Raw genomic sequence first — 15,000 nt, forward strand, 5'->3', positions numbered from 1 at the left:
TCTCTCTCTCTCTCTCTCTCTCTCTCTCTCTCTCTCTCTCTCTCTCTCTCTCTCTCTCGTGTGTGTGTAAATATTGGCGGCATGGACTTTGTATAAAGTTTGAGTTTGTATGTAAATATCAGCGGGTGTGAAGTTGCTCTCACTCATCTTATACTGTTGATTAGGAACAGCACACACACACATGAACGCCTGTTTGTATTTATGCCATCATATATGTGTGTGTGTGTGTGTCCAGGAACAACCATGGAGATTGAATGTAACACATGTAATGAAATAAAGATTTTAATTAAGTTCTTATCATATCATGGCTGAGTTTGATTTTCTGTGTGTGTTTGCGTGTGTGTGTGTGCGTGTGTGTGTGTTTGTTTTTGTTTGTATTTGTGCATGTGTGTGTGTCTTGCTCGCTCAAGCTTTTTCAACTCTGCCCACACATTTTGTATAGGATTGAGATCAGGGCTTTGTGATGGCCACTCCAAAACATTCACTCTGTTGTGCTTAAAGCACATTTGAACTCATTTGGCAGTGTGTTTAGGGTCATGGTCTGTTTGGAAGACATATTTGTGGCCAAGTTGTAATGTCCTGGCTGATGTCTTGAGATGTTTCTTCAGTATTTCTCCATAATGTTCTGTCTTCATGATGCCATCTATGCTGTGAAGTGGACCAGTCCCTCCTGCAGCAAAACAGCCCCACAACATGACGCTGCCGCCCCATACTGCACAGTTGGGATGGTGTTGCTAGGCTTGTGCGCTTTCCCCTTTGTCCTCCAAATGTAACACTGCTCATTATGGCCAAACAGTTCAATCTCAGCTCCATCAGAGCACAGGACATGTCTCCAAACATGAGTCTTTCCCCAGTGTAATTCAGCTAATGCTAATCTGGCTTTGTTGTTGATTCTGGCTTGTTGATTTTCTCATGTTGTCACACAAGGAAGCAGTGTGTTTGAGCTTTTCCTTCAACACTATTCTACAGTTGTGCCTCACATTAACTCAAATGTTGTCAATTAGCCAATCAGAAACTTCCAAAAGCTTGACATCATCATCTGAGCTTTTCCAGAGGCAGAATAATCTTATTGTGTGTAAACTTGACTTTCAAGAAAATTTATAACAATTTCTCAACAAATATCTCTCAATATTCTGCTATTAAGCACAACAGAAACACGGTCAGTCCTTCTGTTTATAATAGTCAGTCTCTCTCATGTCAAGTCCCTGTTTCTGTTCTCCTACATGAATCATCAGTCTGACTATTGTGAAGAAAACGAACACTTATTACAACATAACTGAAATCACTCTCCTTTTCAGCGCTCAGCAGTGTGTGTGTGTGTGTGTGTGTGTGTGTGTGTGTGTGTGTGTGTGTGTGTGTGTGTGATCTGCGCTCCTTTTATCTTTTATGATTGATGTTGTGCTTTCTTTCATCTCTACTGTGTGTTTAACGAAAGGCTTATTGTTGTCATGGAAACTAAAATCAGTGTTTATTTGGGGTGTTCTCGATAGGATACAGCTGCGGATACGCACATCACTTTTGTGACACTGTATAACAATAAGTCATATTTTTACAGGTTGGGTTTAGGGTTGGGGTAGGGGTAGACGTTAATAAAATACAATTTATTGGGAAATTTTTTAAATAATATAAATAATTCTTATTAACTTCCGGCTGCAACTGGTGTTGTTGCTAATTTTGGAGTCGCTGGAATCAAAATAGGATTAAACATTCACTCACCGGCCATATTTAGCGTTTACAGAGAATGGTGCGACACAGAGGAAATATCCAGTGAGCGGCAGTTCTGTGGGCGCAAATGCCTTCTTGTTGAGGTCAGAGGAGAATGGCCAGACTGGTTCCAGCTGATAGAAAGGCAACAGTAACTCAAATAAGCACTCGCTACAACCGAGCTCTGCAGAAGAGCATCTCTGAACACACAACACGTCCAACCTTGAGGCGGATGGGCTACAGCAGCAGAAGACCACACCGAGTGCCGCTCCTGTCTGCTAAGAACAGGAAACTGAGGCTACAATTCACACAGACTCACCAAAACTGGACAATAGAAGATTGGAGAAACGTTGCTGCTCTGATGAGTCTCCATTTCTGGTGACACATTCAGATGCTCTGGTCAGAATTTGGCCTCAACAACATGAAAGCATGGATCATCCTGCCTTGTATCAGCGGTTCAGGCTGGTGGTGGTGGTGTAATGGTGTGGGGGAGATTTTCTTGGCACACTTTGGGTCCATTAGTATCAATTGAGCATCAACGCCACAGCCTACCTGAGTATTGCTGCTGACCATGTCCATCCCTTTATGAGCACAGTGTCTCCATCTTCTGATGGCTACTTCCAGCAGGATAACGCAGCATGTCATAAAGCGTGAATATCTCACACTGGTTTCTTGAACATGACTATGAGTTCACTGTACTCAAATGGCCTCCACAGTCACCAGATCTCAACCCAATAGAGCACCTTTAGGATGTGGTGGGACGGGAGATTGGCATCATGGATGTGCAGCCGACAAATCTGCAGCAACTGTGTGAGCTATCATGACAATATGGAGCAAAATCTCTGAGGAATATTTCCAGTAGCTTGTTGAATCCGTCACGAAGTATTAAGGCAAGATTCTGAAGGCAAAAGGGATCCAACCCAGTACTAGTATGGTGTACCTAATAAAGTGGCCGGTGAGTATACACTGATTTTATTCTGTTTGTTTAAACTGCTTAGCGTAAATGAGCTAGCATTCTTGATTTTTGGGGGTGGACAACTTAATTGTTTTATGTTCAGTCCACTTAATGTGTAAAAACTAAGGAGATCAACTTAATTCCTTCATGTTGTCCCAACACAAATCAACCGTGTGGAAGCCAACATTCATACAGTGTTTGTCTTTTCATTCTCAGACAACTGCCGTGAATTATCGGTGTGAAGGAGGGAAACACTGGTGTGTGAATGTGTGTGTGTGTGTGTATTAGATTGGATGTTGAAAGCTGAGTGTTTTGGAGTTCGTGACTGAGATGAATGTCTGGAGATGCTGATGAGATGAGTCGAGCAGTAATACATTACCTGATTTAACTCTGATGTTCAGCTCTGTTTGACCCACAACACATTACTGGATCACCTAGGAGGGTTTTCTGTGTATTGTGTGTCTATTTCTCATATGATGCTCATTCTGCAACTCTCTGATGTGATGTGGAAACTGCATGGGTGACTCTACAAATGCGAGGAAATTTTCGCGAGGAAATTATTTAATAAAAACTAGCGGTAACACTTTAAAACAGTGGTCCATTAGTTATGTATTATCATTGATTTATTATAATCATGTTTTTTATGAACAAACATTTAGTAATACATTTATTACTGAATTCTTATTTGTTAACATTAGCAAAAGGGCACCTATTTTACCCCTTTTACAAGGTGTAAGCCTTTGTTGTCTGTAAAGTTTCAGCTCAAAATACCCATCATATTATTTATTTTATAATGTTATATGATATATATATATATATATATATATATATATATATATATATATATATATATATATATATACATACATTCATTCATTCATTTTCTCATCTGCTTAGTTCCTTTATTAATCCGGGGTCGCCACAGCGGAATGAACCGCCAACTTATCCAGCACGTTTTTACGCAGCAGATGCCCTTCCAGCCGAAACCCATCTCTGGGAAACATTCACACACACACTCATACACTACGGACAATTTAGCCTACCCAATTCACCTGTACCGCATGTGTTTGGACTGTGGGGGAATACTGTGGGACTGTGGGAAACCCACGCGAACGCAGGGAGAACAAGCAAACTCCACACAGAAACAACAACTGAGCCGAGGCTCGACCCAGCGACCTTCTTGCTGTGAGGCGACAGCACTACTGCGTCACTGCTTCGGTTCTCGAATCTGATTGGCTGATAGCCGTGATATATTTAAGTAATATTATAGGGATAATTTTTGACCGTCTTCACCTCCTGAAACACACTCAGCTTCGGTTATCATCATATATTTAAGTCTGCTTCAGGGTGTGTAAGTGTTTTTACATTATGCTTATGGAGAGTCCTCATAAACCACCAATACCAACATTGGGTAACACTGTGTGCGTGTTTATGTGTGTGTCGGAGCACTGTGCTCATCCTCACTCTGTGCTCTGGCCTCTGGTAGGTGTGATGTTTGCTCAATGTGTCTGAGATCACTCGAGATTTGATTAGTCGGGTCTGGAGCAGCTCAGAGTCCCAGGAGAAACACACACACAGAGAGAGACCTCGCTGATGCTCCTCCTGCTGTCTGTGTGATGGAAGGCTTTTAAATCAGGTGAATCAGCCTGAACTCTTTGCTCTTTTCACATCCACACAGCTAAAAACAGCTCCTGCTGACAGAGACCTGCCTGCGACTGCACCTCATGACAGCATGTGTGTGTATGCTGCGTTAATGCACTTTATTTTCAAGAGTTCACACTTAGATATTGCTTGATAATGATAGCAGGTTTGGCATGCTGTCCCAGGAGAGAACCCTCTCTGCCCACACATTTTCTATAGGATTGAGATCAGGGCTTTGTGATGGCCACTCCAAAGCATTCACTCTGTTGTCCTTAAAGCACATTTGAACTCATTTGGCAGTGTGTTTAGGGTCATGGTGTGTTTGGAAGACCCATTTGTTGCCAAGTTGTAATGTCCTGGCTGATGTGTTGAGATGTTGCTTCAGTATTTCTCCATAATGTTCTGTCTTCATGATGCCATCTATGCTGTGAAGTGGACCAGTCCCTCCTGCAGCAAAACAGCCCCACAACATGATGCTGCCGCCCCCATACTGCACAGTTGGGATGGTGTTGCTAGGCTTGTGCGCTTTCCCCTTTGTCCTCCAAATGTAACACTGCTCATTATGGCCAAACAGTTCAATCTCAGCTCCATCAGAGCACAGGACATGTCTCCAAACATGAGTCTTTCCCCAGTGTAATTCAGCTAATGCTAATCTGGCTTTGTTGTTGATTCTGGCTTGTTGATTTTCTCATGTTGTCACACAAGGAAGCAGTGTGTTTGAGCTTTTCCTTCAACACTGTTCTACAGTTGTGCCTCACATTAACTCAAATGTTGTCAATTAGCCAATCAGAAACTTCCAAAACCTTGACATCATCATCTGAGCTTTTCCAGAGGCAGAATAATCTTATTGTGTGTAAACTTGACTTTCAAGAAGAGTTATAACAATTTCTCAATACATATCTCTCTCATTATTCTGCTATTAAGCACAACAGAAACACATTGATAATCCTAACTTACCTAAAAGAGAACAAGTTTAGTCACATTAACATCTGACTGTTTTAAATGGTCATGTGCCTTTAATACAGTGTATTTAAACTTCTGATTTTAACTGTAGAGAAACAAGCTTGCACGTGCAAAAGACACTAAATGTGAATGTCCCCTAACATTTTTATTCTGGGATTACCACTCTAAATTAACACACTTGCATAAAGTAAACGGTATCTCAAAGCTTTTACTGTTTTTTTTTTCTCCCTGTCACCATCTCCCCATTTTGCCTCGAAGCAAGATGCCGCCCTGGGTGATCGCCCATATTGCTCGTCCCTAAATCCGCCACTGATTCCATCAGTAAGAGCAGTGTGCAGGTTTCATTAACAGAGTAACAGCACAGGTTAGCTTCAATGCAGTGCACTTAACACTATGGGGACATATCGAACTTCAAAAGAGGACAGATTATTGGTCCGCATCTGTGAGCGAGACAGCAAGTGTGTGTGATGATCAAGAGCTGCGATATCCAGAGTAATGTCAGCAAACCACCAAGAAGAAGAACCACATCCAACAGGAGGAACTGTGGACTCGAGAGGAAGCTGTCTGAAAGTGAAGTCCAGCTGATAACATCAAGCCACAGCTGCCCGACTCACTGCGCAACTCTCCTGTTTCCAGCAGAACTGTTGGTCTGGAGCTCCACAAGATCACTATACATGGCCGACTGCTGGAACCTCTGCTTACTTGTTCCGATGCCAAACGTTGTCAACAGTGCCAGTGTAGCGGAGGCCAGCTAGTGTGTGCTGTGCAGGTAAACCTCACTCCTCTGACCTCTAAAGGTGCTCTAGCGACAGATGCTAGAGGTCATGGTCTTTAGCCTCCTTGTTAGTGCAACCGACTCCCATGGGAAAGGTCGCCAATTCGATACCAGCTCGGAGGACCAGCGGGGTTACACCAGCAGTGCAGATCTTGTGGACAATGTGAAACATGTATTGTTCTCTGATGAGTCCACCTTCACTGTCTTTCCCACATCCAGGAGAGTTACTGTCTGGAGAAGCCCCAAATCAGAAGACCAGATCAGTGATGGTTTGAGAGCAACATCATGGCATTCCCAAGACCTAATACAGGTGCTAGATAGGTGCTGGGTCATTTCCAAGGACTACCCAACCATTCTGGAGGACCATGTGACCCAATAGTTCAAACTGAAGGCCGTGGCATGTGTCAGGATGATAATGCACCAATACACACAGCAGGACTGGAGACACAGTGGTTTGATGAACATGAGAGTGAAGTTCATCTCCCATGGCCTGCACAGCCTCCAGAACTAAATGTTATTGAGCATTTTGGTGTGTTTTGGAGGAGTGAGTCAAGAAAGGTTCTCCTTCTCCCTCTCCACACACACACACACACACACACACACACACACACACACACACACACACACACACACATATATATATATATATATATATATATATATATATATATATATATATATATATATATATATATATATATTTTTTTTTTTTTATATATATATATTTTTTTTTATATATGTGTATTTATATATATATATATATATATATATATATATATATATATATATATATATATATATATATATGAGCAATATCACACTCATAGCAGTGCGATATGGCTGTATATCGTCACTGGTGGGTGGCGTGCGTTGGCAGTAGGCCACATGTTGGGTGCCTTAGTGCCTCCACCAGTGCCGATATACAGCCATATCGCACTGCTACGAGTGTGATATTGTGTTTAGACAACAGTTTGACGGCATAATTGTGTGTATAGACCTTTTTCATGGCTGCTGCATGGTGGGCGCCGTAGCGACAAGCGTCTTCTGGTAGAATGCTAAAAATTTCCGTGCACTGCGTGTACAACTGGTAATTTGCGCTCCGAAAATGGGTTTCAATAACGTTTTTAATGGATAACAGACTGTTTTTGTGACACACAACTTAGAAATGTGTCTGTTAAAGCCGTTATAATCTGTCACATGTGGTTCAAGCGCGTCAGAAATACGAGAAAAAAGTTCTCCTAGTTCACGTGTCTGCCGTCAGAAATACAGTGTGTGTGTGTTCCCGGCCTGTCAGCTGTTAGCTCAGCGGCTCTTTAACACACACACACACACACACACACAGAGAGAGAGAGAGAGAGAGAGAGACCAGAGAGAGTCTGTTATTGATGCTCTGCTGGCTGATTTGCTGTTCATTCTATTCTTGAGCCGTTTGTGTTTTATTTCGTGTGTTGTTTTCACCATGGTTTGTGTTTTTCTCTCATTTGGAAATGACACTAGCCTATATTTTCACTTTGTCACAGTTATTAAATCAGTGTGCTTTTTGCTGGCTGTATGTGGGCGGAGTAATACACAAATGGTAAAGAGGCTGTAGGAGTTCTGATATCGCAGAATATCGCACGGCTATCAGCCAATCAGATTTGAGAACCAGACAGAACTGTTGTATAAATATATATATAAATATATATAAACTAATTCACATAATTAAGGTAAATATATTCTTACTAATCCTAATCCTTGTTTAATATGGTGTTCCGGTCTTATTACAGCTCTTGTTTTCATCTCAATACCAGAACAAGTTCTCCAGGGAGAGTCGAGAGAGAGTGCGAGTGTGCGCGCTGTGTGTGTGTGTGTGTGAGGCTGCAGATCGTCTTCGTGTCGCTATTGGCTTGTGGTTCTTCCGCGCGCACCTTCTCTCTCTCTCTTTCTCTCTCCCTCTCTCAGTGATGCTCGCACCTGCTGTAGGGCGGGAGAGCCGCAGCACCAGCATCAGCACCAGCGGATCTCCATGACGGCTGCGCCTCCGGGATGGTGCAGAAATCCCGCAACGGCGGCGTGTTTCCCGCCGCCCCGCAGGCCGAGAAAAAGCTGAAGGTGGGCTTCGTGGGTGTGGAGGCGGGCGCGCCGGAGTGCAGCCGGGACGGAGCGCTGCTGATCGCGGGAGCCGAGGCGTCGAAGCGCGGCAGCATCCTCAGCAAACAGCGCTCCAGCATCTCCGGCAAGCGGCCGCCCAAGCGCAACGCGTTTTACCGACGCCTGCAGAATTTCCTCTACAATGTGCTGGAGAGACCGCGCGGATGGGCGTTCATCTACCACGCTTACGTGTGAGTAAAACACTGCGCTCTCCTGCTGGAGCTTCACAACAAAGAGCTGCTGTGCTGAAAGACACACACACACACACACAACATGTTTACAGCTGAGGGTTTGAGTCTGAAGGAGATGCGCTCATGCTGGAGACATCCCTGCACAAACACACTCAGAGATCAATGCTGAGCTTCAGTGAAACGAGCGTCATGTTGAACACGCACTCTGAGACATGCTGGCGTATCATAATAACCCAGTGTTGGGTTGAAAGCATCATTTCGATTGATTATAAAATTAACCCAATGTTGGGTTTGTCTATAAATGACACGTGATGGCTTCATTTGGCTTGTTTTAGTGGGCTATCTGCTTTTAAAATGTCGAGCTTCCGCGTTGGACATGCACTTGAAAAATGCTGGGTTGTTTTAACACAAGATTGGGTCAGATATGAACAAATACAACCGTTGGGTTGAAAAGTGTGCATTAAATATAACTGAAAATTAATCTCGTGATCTGTAATAAACAGAAGGACAGTCACATCATCACATAAAAACAATCCCGACACACTGTAAACACGTGAACAAATGCTGGGTTGTTTTAAACTAATATTGGGTCATTCCAACCTAATGTTGGGTCAATTAGTGACCAACCCAACGTTGATTTTTTTGTTTAGTAAAATTGAAATTTCAATTTAGCTAAACATAAAAATAGTGTTGGGTTGGTCAATAATTGACCCAACATTGGGTTACAACAACCCAGCATGTGTTTAAAGAGAGTGAGGGTTGTTCTAGTAGAGTGATGACGAGACTGTCCTCCTGATACTGTATTAGATCACTCTACAGAGGTTGAGTTATTGTTTTAATAGTTGCATTTCAATTGTTGAGCTTCAGTGAAAAGAGCTGAACATAGTGGGAAAATGCTTGACCTAAGGGTGAGTCAAATATGGAGAAATGCAACCGCTGGATTGAGAAGCGTAGTCTGAATTTAAGAGTTTGAGTCTGACTGAAGGAGATGTTCATGGTGGAGTCATTTCTGCACAAACACACTCAGAGATCAACACTGAGCTTCAGTGGAAAGAGTTTAACACACTCTAAAACATGCTGGGTTATCATAATAACCCAGTGTTGGGTTGAAAAGCATCATTTCGATTGATTATAAAATTAACCCAATGTTGGGTTTGTCTATAAATGACACGTGATGGCTTCATTTGGCTTGTTTTAGTGGGCTATCTGCTTTTATAATGTTGAGCTTCTGTGTTGAACATGCACTTGAAAAATGTTGTTTTTTTTTAACACAAGATTGGGTCAGATATGAACAAATACAACCGTTGGGTTGAAAAGTGTGCATTAAATATAACTGAAAATTAATCTCGTGATCTGTAATAAACAGAAGGACAGTCACATCATCACATAAAAACAATCCCGACACACTGTAAACACGTGAACAAATGCTGGGTTGTTTTAAACTAATGTTGGGTCATTCCAACCTAATGTTGGGTCAATTAGTGACCAACCCAACGTTGATTTTTTTGTTTAGTAAAATTAAAATTTCAATTGAGCTAAACAAAAAAATAGTGTTGGGTTGGTCAATAATTGACCCAACATTGGGTTACAACAACCCAGCATGTGTTTAAAGAGAGTGAGGGTTGTTCTAGTAGAGTGATGACGAGACTGTCCTCCTGATACTGTATTAGATCACTCTACAGAGGTTGAGTTATTGTTTTAATAGTTGCATTTCAATTGTTGAGCTTCAGTGAAAAGAGCTGAACATAGTGGGAAAATGCTTGACCTAAGGGTGAGTCAAATATGGAGAAATGCAACCGCTGGATTGAGAAGCGTAGTCTGAATTTAAGAGTTTGAGTCTGACTGAAGGAGATGTTCATGGTGGAGTCATTTCTGCACAAACACACTCAGAGATCAACACTGAGCTTCAGTGGAAAGAGTTTAACACACTCTAAAACATGCTGGGTTATCATAATAACCCAGTGTTGGGTTGAAAAGCATCATTTCGATTGATTATAAAATTAACCCAATGTTGGGTTTGTCTATAAATGACACGTGATGGCTTCATTTGGCTTGTTTTAGTGGGCTATCTGCTTTTATAATGTTGAGCTTCTGTGTTGAACATGCACTTGAAAAATGTTGTTTTTTTTTAACACAAGATTGGGTCAGATATGAACAAATACAACCGTTGGGTTGAAAAGTGTGCATTAAATATAACTGAAAATTAATCTCGTGATCTGTAATAAACAGAAGGACAGTCACATCATCACATAAAAACAATCCCGACACACTGTAAACACGTGAACAAATGCTGGGTTGTTTTAAACTAATGTTGGGTCATTCCAACCTAATGTTGGGTCAATTAGTGACCAACCCAACGTTGATTTTTTTGTTTAGTAAAATTAAAATTTCAATTGAGCTAAACAAAAAAATAGTGTTGGGTTGGTCAATAATTGACCCAACATTGGGTTACAACAACCCAGCATGTGTTTAAAGAGAGTGAGGGTTGTTCTAGTAGAGTGATGACGAGACTGTCCTCCTGATACTGTATTAGATCACTCTACAGAGGTTGAGTTATTGTTTTAATAGTTGCATTTCAATTGTTGAGCTTCAGTGAAAAGAGCTGAACATAGTGGGAAAATGCTTGACCCAAGGGTGAGTCAAATATGGAGAAATGCAACCGCTGGATTGAGAAGTGTAGTCTGAATTTAAGAGTTTGAGTCTGACTGAAGGAGATGTTCATGGTGGAGTCATTTCTGCACAAACACACTCAGAGATCAACACTGAGCTTCAGTGGAAAGAGTTTAACACACTCTAAAACATGCTGGGTTATCATAACCAACATCAAATATTGGGTCAAATAGGGACAAACCCAACAGTCATTGGGTTAAAAGTCTCATTTAAAATTAATTTTTAAAATAATGAACCCAATTGTGGGCGATGCTGTGGCACAGTGGTTTGCACTGTCGCCTCACAGCAAGAAGGTCGCTGGTTCGAGCCTTGGCTCAGTTGGTGTTTCTGTGTGGAGTTTGCATGTTCTCCCTGCGTTCGTGTGGGTTTCCTCCGGGTGCTCCGGTTTCCCCCACAGTCCAAAGACATGCGGTACAGGTGTACTATAGGCTAAATTGTCCGTAGTGTATGAGTGTGAATGAGCTGCTTTATCTGCTGCGTTAAAACGTGCTGGATAAGTTGGTGGTTCATTCCGCTGTGGCGACCCCGGATTCATAAAGGGTCTAAGCCGACAAGAAAATGAATGAATGAATGAACCCAATTGTGAATTTGTCTGTTTTTGACCCAATGTTTGGTTGATATAAGCTTGGCGTTTACAGACTGTCAGGATTGTTTTAATAATGCGATGATCAGTCATAAGAGACTAATTCCTGTGGCTTGTTTTAATAGTTGCATTTCAAATGTTGAGCTTCAGTGAAAAGAGCTTTATGTTGAACATGCACTCAAAAAATGCTGGGTTGTTTTAACTCAAGATTGGGTCAGATATGGACAAATTCAACTATTACATTTACATTAAGTCATTTAGCAGATGCTTTTATCCAAAGCGACTTACAAATGAGGACAAGGAATCAATTTACACAACTAAGAGCAACAATGAATAAGTGCTGTAGGCAAGTTTCAGGTGTGTAAAGTCTAAGAAGGAAAGTATTAGTAATGTGAGAATTTTTATTTATTTTTTAGTTAGTGGTATAGCCAGAGAGGCAATTGCAGATTAGGAAGGAAGGTGGAGACTAAATAGTTGAGTTGAGCTCTGATGCAGTTAGGGAGTTCATTCCACCAACTGGGCAGATTGAATGCGAGAGTTCGGGAAAGTGATTTCTTCCCTCTTTGGGATGGAATCACGAGGCGATGTTCATTCACCGAACGCAAGTTTCTGGAGGGCGCATACATCTGCAGAAGTGAGAGCAGATAAGAAGGGGCAAAGCCAGAAGTCGCTTTGTAAGCAAACATCAGAGCTTTGAATTTGATGCGAGCAGCAACTGGCAGCCAGTGCAAACGGATGAGCAGCGGAGTGACATGTGCTCTTTTAGGTTCATTAAAGACCACTCGAGCTTCTGCGTTCTGAAGCAGCTGAAGAGGTTTGATAGCTATAAGCCCGGCTAGTAGAGAGTTGCAATAGTCCAGTTTGGAGAGAACAAGAGCTTGAACAAGGAGTTGAGCTGCACGTTCAGATAAGAAGGGTCGAACCTTTCTGATGTTATAGAGTGCGAATCTGCACTATCGAGCAGTTCTAGTAATGTGGTCAGAGAAGTTTAGTTGGTCATCAATCGTTACTCCAAGGCTTTTATTAGGTTGAAAAGTGTACGTTTAATATAACAACAACAACAACAAAATCAGCCTCTTTAGAGTGATCCGGTGTAATAAACAGGACAGTCACATCACATAACAAAATCTATGTTGGGTCAACAAACCAATCAATTGGTAAAAAGTGTCATTTCAGTTGAATTTTAAAAAAAAATGTAACCAAGTGATGGCGTGACGCAGTGGGTAGCGCTGTCGCCTCACAGCAAGAAGGTTGCTGGTTTGAGTCCCGGCTGGGTCAGTTGGCATTTCTGTGTGGAGTCTGCATGCTATCCTTGTATTGGCGTGGGTTTTTCTCCAGGTGCTCTGGTTTCCACCACAGTCCAAACACATGTACTAGAGGGGAATTGATGAACTAAATTAGTCGTAGTGTATGTGTGTATGAGTGTTTCCCAGTAATGAGTCCAGCTGGAGGGGCATCCTCTGCGTAAAACATACAGTATGCTTGATAAGTTGGTGGTTCATTCCACTGTGGTGACCCCTGATTAATAAAGGAACTAAGCAGAAAATGAATAAATGAATGGGTCATTCAACCTTTGGGTTAAAAAGTGACATTTTAATTTAATAAAAAAAAAAAAAAAAACCTCAATGTTGCGTTTGTTTAAAACATTGACCCAACATTGGGTTAAAACAACCCAGTATTTTTCGAGTGTGTTCACAGAATGTGAGGATGGTTCTAGTAGAGTGGCGATGTGACTGTCCATTTATTATATCACACTGAAGAGATTGATTTATGGCATGTTTTGCTGAATAGTTGCATTTAAATTGTGAGCCTCATGATGACCAAAATACTGGGTTGTTGCATCCCAATGTGGGGTCAAATATGCACAAACCCAACTGTTAGATTGAAAAGTGTAATTAAATATTTTATTAAAAAAAAAATTCTTTTATTTTTGGTTTGATCATATTTGACCCAACGTTGGGTTGTTATATTGCACTGAATAGTTGTGTGTTTGGGTTATTATGACTCACAGGACTCATTTGATCATGCATTTTCCTTTTGATGTCTTGTTGCATCATTTCAAGATAACTTGAAACTGTGATGCCATTAGTTGAGTTTAGCATCCAGAGATCTCCGTCATGCTGAAATGAATCATTGTCTCTCACCTTCTTCATGAAGTCTGTTTATTTTCTAAAAGGATTGTTGAGCACTGGAGTCAGCATCTCCTCTGCTTCTGTTCTGTGTTTCACACATTTGTTAAGCAACACAATCCGCCTCTGTTTGAGGATCTGCTGCTTTATTGGATCACTCTGAAAGCTTGTGTTGTGATATTAATAGTTGTTATTAACCCAGAGAATCTTTGCATGCTCAGATTTCATGCTCAGAGGCTGAAGCGTCTTGTTACAGACTAAAGAAACCCAATCTAAAGCACATCCGAAGCTTGTAAAGATTTCAGTGTTGTGCTTGTCCGGAGCTCATCTGATGGTGGATGTTTAATTATTTACAGCAATCCTGAAGAATGAGGGATGTCGTTTGCTGCACTGCTGTTTGCTTTTCATGCCTTTCTCATTGTTTATTAAGTGAAGATTGATTGAAGCAGTTTAAATGATATTAATAATTCATTTTAAAACCACATCTGCCCTATAAGAACGTCATTATGGAGGACTGTGTTGAGGTTCAGGGTTGTGGGAAAGAGCTTCACATGGCAGGATTGTTGATCTGACTCTTCTGAAATCACTAAGAGTTGAGTTTAGGGTCATTTGAATAGAATTGATTAGCTTTATTCTCCGTAGTGTATGTGTGTGAATGAGTGTGTGTGGGTGTTTCCCAGTACTGGGTTGCAGCTGGAAAGGCCGCTGTGTAAAATATATGCTGGAATAGTTGGCGGTTCATTCCACTGTGGCGACCCCTGATGAATAAATGGACTAAGCCGAAGCAAAATGAATGAATGACATAAGTGAAACCCATTAGCCTTAAAGTGACAAGTTGATTTTACAACTTTACAAAACCATTGTAGCTTGGAATTGTTAGGTAAGGTTGAATTTAATTCTGCACATAATTATAAACTGTAATCAGGGCTTGACATTAACACCAGGGCTCGGTTTTTGAAAATGTTTAATTCGGGTAAAATTGATCCAGATTTAGTAATTCTGCTTTTGCGATCCGTGATCACGTAATCCAGCTCACTTTTTGAGCCAGTTTTTCAAAGCAACATCGGATTGGATCAATCTGATCCCGATAGGAACTTTTCAGGATCACTAAATCTGGATAACCAGTGCTCAAACAGGAGAGGAATTCACAATGTAGAACTCTAGATATGTAAAGAGCAACAAGTAGAATAGCCAGCGTGGGGTCAATATAACTTTATTTCTACTTAAAGTGAAAACACAGACATTTAAAGAAACTAAAA

At 41.4% G+C, this 15,000-nt stretch overlaps 1 protein-coding gene across 3 annotated transcripts in view; it reads left to right on the forward strand.

Moving 5' to 3' along the window:
- Window positions 1-7,977: 7,977 nt before the first annotated feature.
- Window positions 7,978-15,000, forward strand: part of kcnq2b (potassium voltage-gated channel, KQT-like subfamily, member 2b) — a 94,351-nt gene continuing 87,328 nt past the window's right edge. For all 3 annotated transcript variants that reach the window (XM_009302767.5, XM_068222084.2, XM_009302768.5), the window contains exon 1: window positions 7,978-8,359. In XM_009302767.5, the coding sequence (XP_009301042.1) occupies window positions 8,064-8,359 (296 nt within the window). In that variant the 5' untranslated portion in view covers window positions 7,978-8,063. The remainder of the gene's footprint in view (window positions 8,360-15,000) is intronic.

This window comes from Danio rerio, chromosome 6, assembly GCF_049306965.1.
Source record: "Danio rerio strain Tuebingen ecotype United States chromosome 6, GRCz12tu, whole genome shotgun sequence".
Lineage (NCBI taxonomy): Eukaryota > Metazoa > Chordata > Actinopteri > Cypriniformes > Danionidae > Danio > Danio rerio.